Below are 8,832 nucleotides of genomic sequence, written 5' to 3'. Positions count from 1 at the left end.
AAGATTGTAGGAAAAACTAATGAGAACAAATAAATTTGTTTGAAGCTGCAAGTACAAGCACTGTCCTTAAGGATAATTTCGTCCCTCGGAATGCGAAACTCGATGCGATAGGCTTCTAACGGCTATCCTCCCAAGATACAACAAACATTTTTCTATATTCTACATTGAATATTAGAAAGAACAGAAACAAGTTTGTGTATAACCTCACAGGGAAAATGAAAGGAAAGATTTCAAAAAGAAATAATATTCTCTATTTCATTCGGTGTGTATTTTTAAGATTGTCTTATGAGATTTTATATTCAGACAAAATAGCGCCGTTAAAAGAGCCGTTGTAAAATAATGAAGAATTTATTTGAGAAATAAATTAAACGTTACAAAACGATTGAAAAGCCGTTATATGACCGTTAAGAAACCGTTATATGACCGTTAAAAATCATGATGGTCTTCAATGCGGTCATAATTTTTATGAAAGTTATTATTCTAAATATTTCAAAATATTATTGAAATATCCAACATAAATCATTGAACGGATTGGGCTTTGAGTTTTTGCTCATACGAGGGAATAATCGAGCAAATCCTCCATCAAAGCAAGAGGAACAAAATCTATCTCGCAATCTAGATCTCGATATATTGGGCTTGATGAAAACCCATACTAATTCATTTTTTTATTATTATTTATCTTCCAAATTTACATACTCAGTTGACTTTGTCGCTCTTAACGCATTGAGCAATTATTGCACCATCAATTAGTGCATCCACGAATATAAAATTGAAAAAGGGTAACACGTTGAAGGAGTTGTCATTCGATTGAGTTGGCCGAATCAAAAATTTGTGGCAGATGACCATTATGATTGTGTGAAATGGACAATAATTGAGACGCCGGAGTTGAAGCAGGCCAATCTTCATCACCATCGTCATTATAATAGATCCAAAGATCAAGAAGCCTAGGCCATCTGCTGGAATGGCGAGGATCAAGCCTCATCGGCAATGGAAAATGCCTGACCTTGCTAGAAGCCGCAAGGGTGGCGTCACCTAAGCCACCTACTATATTGGTGAGGGTCGAGCCTCGCCGACCCTACCTTTGGCGGATGACTGGCTAGAGGAACAAGGAATGAAAAAACAAAAAAAGAAAAGAAAAATTAAAATATTATTAGAAATTATTCATGTCAATACTTATAGTGCTACATAAAACTGTTAGTATTCGAAAAAATTACCAAAATAGTTTTAAACCTGTTGCAATTTATCCAATTCAATCCTAAACCCATTTTTTTTGTCAATTCAGTCCATTTAACCAATTTTGGTCGACCAATCAATGCTAAAGTGGATAATATTTTAATAGTATTTTATTTTTTCACCACCAGCTAGGGGGAGGAGGAAGAAGGAGAAATTAAAGAGAGAGAGAGAGAAAAGGAAAAAATAAAAAATTATTAAAATATTTGTTTATGTTTGCATCACCGACCAAAATTAGCTAAATAAACTGAATTGGCATAATTGCAAATGTTGTATGACTAAATTGGTCAAATAAAAAGGATTTTGATTGAATTGTAAAAAAATTGTAATAAATTTAAAACTCTTTTGGTAATTTTCTTATCGGCATTCATGTCGACACCGCCACCAAAATTAGTATGATGAATTGAATTAATGCAAATATAGAAAATTTATAACTCATCAGGCAAAAAAAAAGGAGTTTATAATCGAATTGATATAATTATAATAAGTTTAGGATTTTTTTTAGATAATTTTTCATCGTGTATTGAAAATCAAAATGTTCATTTTTTCTATAATGAAAAATACTTGAGTGGCATCACAGAGTCACTTGTCCATGTAAAGATACAAACACGCGGCATGACATAAGCGGCCATGCTATTGAGTATGAAAAGAGAGAGGGCGGCGACGTTGACGTTACCCTACCCTCGACTCCTTAAATTTGCTTGAAAGAGGCTCGAGGCTCTTCAAAGTTTAACAGAATTGCCTCAACCTCAACCCTCTTGTAATAGCTCAGCTGATAGCTAGATAACCGAAACCCAGATGGATCTAAATCCACAAGATCTTCAACCTTTTGTTCCCTCCGCTCGCGATCCTCGCCCTTCTCACCTGGTTACCCGTTCACATCGCCTTCATATTGCTCGGGCTCATCAAGAGATGTTTCGTGCATGTCGAGGATGACGTCGCCAGAAAAGTCATGCTCATCACCGGAGCAGCCTCAGGGATTGGCAAGGTTGTTCAGTCCGTGCTCTTATGTGCATAGAGACTCGGTTATTAGCTATCGCATTGTGATTTGATTTCGAACTGTACATGAATGGTGTTTGCAGCAAATAGCAAATGAATATGCGAGCAGAGAGGCGTGCTTGGCTCTGGTGGACAAAAGGGAGGAAGGCCTCGGGGTGGTGGCTGAGATAGTGGGTATGCTCGGGTCTCCGGACGTGATCACCAGCGTTTCGTTTAGCACACGGTGAACCACTTTGGCCGGCGTAAGTTGTCTCTGCTTTGCCATTTTACATTTTGTTTGACCTTATGAATAGGCTATACGTCAAATAGGCAAGGATTACGAAAATCCACACCAGTTAGTAGGGGTGTGCAAAATGGAACACTTGGACGGGACCAAACTAGCCTATCAGTTTCTATTTTTGAGAGTGTCGGTCCGGTTCTGATTCCTAAAAGTGGAACTAGTGTCCGCGTGGTCTGATTCCCTCAAATCAAATCAAACTGACTACTCATACTCTTTTGTAAAAAAAAAAAAAATTCAAAAAAATAAAAGTGACTAGAAATTTTTTTTTTTTTTCACTTCTTCATAATAGAAGTCATCAAATAGTGGGAAAAAAAGTGACCGGTTCCATTGAATTGGAATTGGAATTGGAACCAGACTTGATCAGCGATCTAGTCTGATTCTCAATCCTAGGACCAATCAATCCAGTTTCACCTTGGAAACAAACCGACCGGAGCATATCACCCAAACCTATTGGTCGAGTTTGATGAGTCTTCTCCAATGGGCTGGGTAGGCCCACAGAGTTCCCGCATATGAAATTTTTGAGCCACCGGATCACGAAGCAGACCAGCCGCGGGGATGCATTCTCGGTCACGTGCTTAAAGCACATAGGAAAAGATCCGAATCACGTCGAGATACGAGATTCAAATTCTTGTGATGTACCATCCATCATGGATTTGAAATTCAATCTAGAAACGGGTCGTCCGGCATCGGACTATTACTTAACCAAACATATGGCCCGGTGATGAAATGAGGATCAAACAGGGAAGAAATCATTAGCTAATTGTATCATTGCTTCTTTACTATTTTCATTTCCTATCCTTCTGTTGTAAACGACAGTGTTGATTTGTAGTGGACCATTTGATAAGCAACGCCAGGATCTTGAAACGAGGCCTCTTCGAGGATCTTAGCCCCAAACCGGATTACACTCGCGTTATGGTATTTCATTATATCCTTCTTCTAATGTATAGGATATACAAACGTGCTTGTACGAGCTGTGTTTCATCCTTTTGCTTCTTTCATTTCGTTAGGATGTGAATTTATGGGGAACGGTCTACGGGACCCATTACGCGATTCCTCACCTTAAAAAGAGCAAAGGGAAGATTGCGGTTATTGCTTCCTTTGGAGGATGTTACCCCACTCCAGGAATCTGCTTCTATAGTGTAAAGTTCACCCTCTCTTTCCCTCTGAATTCAACATTCCAAATCATCATTCCTTCAGCTATATAACTTGTAGATTACTTGAGATTTGTGGGGGGTGGTCTAGGCTAGCAAGGCTGCTGTCATTAATTTCTACGAGAGGTTGAGAACTGAAATCAGGGATTCTAGGGGCGTAACGATAGTAACACCTGGACTCATCAAGTCAGAAATGACAATGCCTCGGCATTCCCCAAAGGTAAATATAGGGGTCGCGTCCTTGGATCTGAGATCGTTGGTATCAAGAATTTAGCGAGTGTGATGGTAAGCTCACGACAGATTCAACTCCTTTTGAATGAACGACAGTTTAAATCGGGATATATTTCGCCGTAGTCCACGGAGAGAGCTGCGAAAGCGATGGTGAGGAGCACGTGCCACAGGGACATGTACTTGACGGTGCCATTTTGGACGAGCGTCTTTTATCTGTGGAAGGTCCTATTTCCTGAGGTCACGGAGCGGCGCAATTGCTGGAGTTACATCACCATGCCAGGGGCTTCAAGAAGCACGAGGGCTCGATCTCGAAGGGTCGCCCTGCCGTCCATTGAAACATAAATCTGTCGACTGTCATTTTCCTGAAGGGTGTTTTCGTGTACATGACATGAACACTGAACTTAGAGACGACGAGTTGGGTTTGTATACTTTCGAACGCTTACTCTCGGCGACGTGTTGGACGGCATACGAAATGACCTGGTCTATCGACGTGTTTCGGCGATGTCTGGGAATTGAACAGACGAAGGATGATAGGAATTGCCTGACAAGGCTGACCTCTTGCGTGTTGTTGTTTTGCTGGATGGTATATAGCAAGCCTCGTCAGAAAATGGAAACCGCACGAATATCTTATACGATGTATACACGAGAAAACCTTACATCGCTCGCAGTTGAAGATCCAGAACCATGCGACCTTCTTTTGAAAGGAACTTTCCTCGAGCCGCCTCCGATTCAATCAAGCCTAGAGTTGCAATGGTTATGGCCATCTCCGATCCCAATCGTTCCTCAATGTCTCGTAGAAGCTTTATTACGACTCTCTTGCTTGCCTGAGGTGATCCACTATATTAGACCCGCGAAAATCACAATCTTCCTAATGAATCACCAAATTTGACAGAGCTATTTGAGTTCAGTGTGAGGAGTTTAGCAACCCGTAAATGAGACATTGTCATGGTAAATAAGTCCCAAAGCTAAATCAACAAAGAGTTGGTGGCGATGACCAAAGCATTTAAGCAAATTGAGTGATAAGTTATAGGAGATGATTATTTCTTAACGGATTTTACTAGCATAATAGTCTTTAAAGTACCGTGAGAATAATAGTCTATTATAAGTCATATATTCTTAAAGAAGTAAGTCCACAATAATTTATAATTATTTATGATTTGATTTTTTGTTATCCAGAATAGATTGTTATTCTTATGGTGTATTAAAAATTGTCACGTAATCATTTCTCTTTTTTAACAATTATAATTCAAAGCTATTGCTACCGTCTTTCCTATTGAATAAGGAAAAAGAAAAAAGGGGGGGCTATGCTATTGAATATGAAAAAAAGACAGTGGGCTGCGACGTAGACGTTAACTTACCCTCGGCTCCTTAAACTTGCTTGAAATAGGCACGCAAGCTTGGTCAACCAAAACTCAAAGCCTTCAAAGTTCAACAGAATGGTCTCAACCCTCTTGTAATGCACCAAAACCCAAATGGATCTGATCCACAAGATCTTCAACCTTTTGCTCCCTCCGCTCGCGATCCTCGCGCTTCTCTCGTGGTTACCCCTTCACGTCGTCTTCGTATTCCTCAGGCTCATCAAGAGATGTTTTGTGAGTATGGAGGATGACGTCGCCGGAAAAGTCGTGCTCATCACCGGAGCAGCCTCAGGGATTGGCGAGGTTAGTCAGTCTGTGCTCTTATATGCATAGAGACTTGGATATTAACCGTCGCCATGTGAGTTGATTTTGAACTGTACATGAATGGTGTTCGCAGCAAATTGCATATGAATATGCGAGGAGAGGGGCGTGCTTGGCTCTGGTGGACATAAGGGAGGAAGGCCTCGGGGTGGTGGCCGAGAAAGCGAGGCTGCTCGGGTCTCCAGACGCGATCACCATCGGAGCGGATGTTTCCGACGACCACCACTCCCAACGCTTCGTTCACCAGACGGTGAACCACTTTGGCCGGCGTAAGTTGTCTCTGCTTTTGGTATTTTATTTTCGTTTGACCTTATGAATAGACCATACGTCACAGGCAACCATTAGGACAATCCCCATCAGTTAGTCAAGCTTGGTGAGTCTTATCCAATGGGCTGGGTCGGTCCACAGAATAGACAAGAAAACATCAGCTAGTCAATTCCCGCAAATCTGACCCAAAAAAAAAAAAAAACATCCGGCAAATGAAATTTCCGAGCCGCCGGATCTGAAGCGGACCAGCTGTGGGGGTGCATTCGAAGTACTGTCTTTAAAAGCGTGTAGAAAAAAAGTCCCAATCACATTGAGATACGAGATTCAAATTCTTATGATGTTTCATCATGGATTGGAAATTCAATTTAGATATAGAGGATCCGGCATAGGACTTTTATTTAACAATTGAGAATGACACCGTAATAAAGAAGAAATCATAAGTCGATTGTATTCTTGCTTCTTTTGGTGGGGTCGAGTATCTTTCTGTTGTAAACGATAGTGTTTATTGCAGTGGACCATTTGGTAAACAACGCTGGGATCGCAAAACTTGGCCTCTTTGAGGATCTTAGCCACATATCAGACTATACTCGCATCATGGTATATCATTATATCCTTCTTCTATTGTATAGGATATGCAAGGATGCTTGCACAAGCTGTGCCAAATCCCACTCCTTTGTAGCTATTTTTCTTATCGAAGGCGTTTCATCCTTTTGCTTCTCTTTTTGTTAGGATGTGAATTTCTGGGGAACGGTCTATGGGACAAGTTACGCGATTCCTCATCTTAAAAAGAGCAAAGGGAAGATTGCGGTCATTGCATCTTGTGCCGGATGGTACCCCGTTCCAAGATTGTGCTTCTACAATGTAAAATTCACCCTTTATTTCCCTCTAAGTTGAACATTCTGAATCATCATTCCTTCAGCTATTATACGAAAAATTACTGGTTGAAATCGTGCTTATGTGATTCGCATGAGATTTGTGGGGTGGTCCAGGCTAGCAAGGCTGCTGTTATTAGTTTCTACGAGACGTTGAGAACTGAAATTGGTGATTCTGTGGGCATAACGATAGTAACACCTGGAGTCATAGAGTCAGAAATGACAATGCCTCGGCATATTCCAGAGGTAAGTAGCAGTGCCGCGTCCTTCGATCTGAGATCGTTTGTATCAATAATTTAGCGAGTGTGATAATGAGCTCACGACAAATTCAACTCCTTTGAATGAATGACAGAGTAAATCAAGATCTATCCTGCTGGAGTCCACGGAGAGAGCCGCAAGAGCAATAGTGAGGAGCACGTGCCGTGGGGACATGTACTTGACGGAGCCATTTTGGATGAGCGTCTTGTATCCATGGAAGGTCCTGTTTCCTCAGGTCACGGAGTGGTGCAATCGCTGGATTTGCTTTACCATGTCAAGGGCCTCGAGAAGCGCAAGAGCTTGATCTTGAAGGGTCACATTGCCTTCCATACAAACATAAACCTGTCGACTGTCATTTTTCTGTAGGGATTTCGTGTGCATGACATGAACACTGAACTCAACGACGAGCTGGCTTTGTATACTTCTTGAACGCTTACTCTTTTCTAAGCGTTGGACGGCATAGAAAATGACCTGATCTAGCAATGTGTTTCGTCGAGGTCTGGGAATTGAACATGTTTCGGTGAGGTCTGGGAATTGAACTGATGGAGGATAATAGGAATTGCTTGACAAGCTTGACCTCTTGTGCATTTTTGTTTTTACTGGATGGTATATAACAAGCCTAGTCAGAAGATGGAAACTGCACGAATATGTTATATGATATATACGCTTCGATAGTACACGAGAAAACCTTACATGTCTCAGTTGAGGATTCAAAACCGTGCAAGCTTCTTTAGAAAGGAACTTTCCTCGAGTCATCTCCGGTTCAACCATCCCTGGAGTCACAATGGTAAAGGCTATCTCCGATCCCAATTCTGTCCTCAATGTCTCGTAGAAGCTTTATTACGGCTGCCTCGCTTGCCTAGGAAAACCACTATGCTAGGACCATGAAAATCACAACCTTCCTAATGAATCGCCAAATTTGACGGGGCTATTTGAGTTCAATGTGAGGAGTTTAGCAACCTATAAATGAGACATTACCTTTTCAATTGTCATTGTAAATATATTCCAAAGCTAAATCAACAAACAGGCAGTGGCGATGATTGAAGTATGAAAGTGTCACTGGTCAACAGTTCATTTCTTTGGCCATAGAATAGGCCATGCGGCGCCTGGTGAGTAGATAACATGAGAGCAGCCTCCCTTCTATAGTTATTTTAGAAAACAATATAGCAAATAGCATTCTCATATTAGATCATACTACACGCAACTTAACTCAAGTATATAGTCCATCAAGCGAGACAACCGATCACTTTAAGCATAGTAACTAGTTTCAACTTACCATGATCTCATCTGAAGAGTGATGTCAATTCCCAATCAATTTATGCATAAGAGGCTAGCTCATCTTCAAAGATTTAAGATGTATATAATTTTTTTATTCCAAAACTCCTATCACCAGTCAATCCGATGCTACTTCCGTGGACCAATTATATTTATCCCCTTTGCATCACTCAGTCTTCACCCAATAACTTCAAGCTCTACTCACAAGGGTACGCAAGTACAATAATTTTTCACACCATAACAAAAGCATTATTAGTGGATGCAAGACTTTATTTTAGGGTATGCTGAAACTAGTCTTCAACTTGATATGCTAAGTCGTGTGACGTAGTATTTCCATACATGGACATTTAACCAAGCGGCCCATACTCAATACGCAATAACTAAGGTAATCATAATATTTGGACAAAACAGGTAATCATAAGACGCATAGCATCTCTCTTGAATTGATAAGGGTGCAATATATATAAATCGAGAAAATTATCAAAAAATTCCTCATTTTATTATACTTTCCCAATTTAGTCCTAAATCTTTTAATTGTGCTTGCTGAATCCTAAACATTTTTACATTTTGTTGTCCATGGTCAATTTTAG

At 40.6% G+C, this 8,832-nt stretch overlaps 1 protein-coding gene and 1 pseudogene across 1 annotated transcript; both read left to right on the top strand.

Annotated features, from left to right (window-relative positions):
• Positions 1 to 2,162: 2,162 nt before the first annotated feature.
• Positions 2,163 to 4,228, top strand: LOC104427793 (annotated as a pseudogene).
• Positions 4,229 to 5,323: 1,095 nt separating this feature from the next.
• LOC104426137 (11-beta-hydroxysteroid dehydrogenase-like 4A) lies at positions 5,324 to 7,498 on the top strand. Its single transcript, XM_010039086.3, has 6 exons — positions 5,324 to 5,552; positions 5,647 to 5,839; positions 6,349 to 6,434; positions 6,567 to 6,698; positions 6,827 to 6,955; positions 7,062 to 7,498. The coding sequence occupies exons 1-6, from the start codon at positions 5,364 to 5,366 to the stop codon at positions 7,269 to 7,271; spliced, it is 939 nt and encodes a 312-aa protein (XP_010037388.2). The 5' UTR covers positions 5,324 to 5,363; the 3' UTR covers positions 7,272 to 7,498.
• The last annotated feature ends 1,334 nt before the right edge of the window (positions 7,499 to 8,832 follow it).

The sequence above is a fragment of the Eucalyptus grandis genome, chromosome 11 (assembly GCF_016545825.1).
Source record: "Eucalyptus grandis isolate ANBG69807.140 chromosome 11, ASM1654582v1, whole genome shotgun sequence".
Taxonomy (NCBI): domain Eukaryota; kingdom Viridiplantae; phylum Streptophyta; class Magnoliopsida; order Myrtales; family Myrtaceae; genus Eucalyptus; species Eucalyptus grandis.
The sequence above is the reverse complement of the archived record's forward strand: the minus strand, read 5'-3'. Positions and strand labels throughout refer to the sequence as shown.

Excerpts from the sequence above, each read along its gene's own strand:
- LOC104426137 (XM_010039086.3), top strand. The coding sequence starts at position 5,364 with ATGGATCTGATCCACAAGATCTTCAACCTTTTGCTCCCTCCGCTCGCG. Across the intron at positions 5,553-5,646 it reads CAGCCTCAGGGATTGGCGAG|CAAATTGCATATGAATATGC; the intron begins GTTAGTCAGTCT and ends TGGTGTTCGCAG. Across the intron at positions 6,435-6,566 it reads CAGACTATACTCGCATCATG|GATGTGAATTTCTGGGGAAC; the intron begins GTATATCATTAT and ends TCTTTTTGTTAG.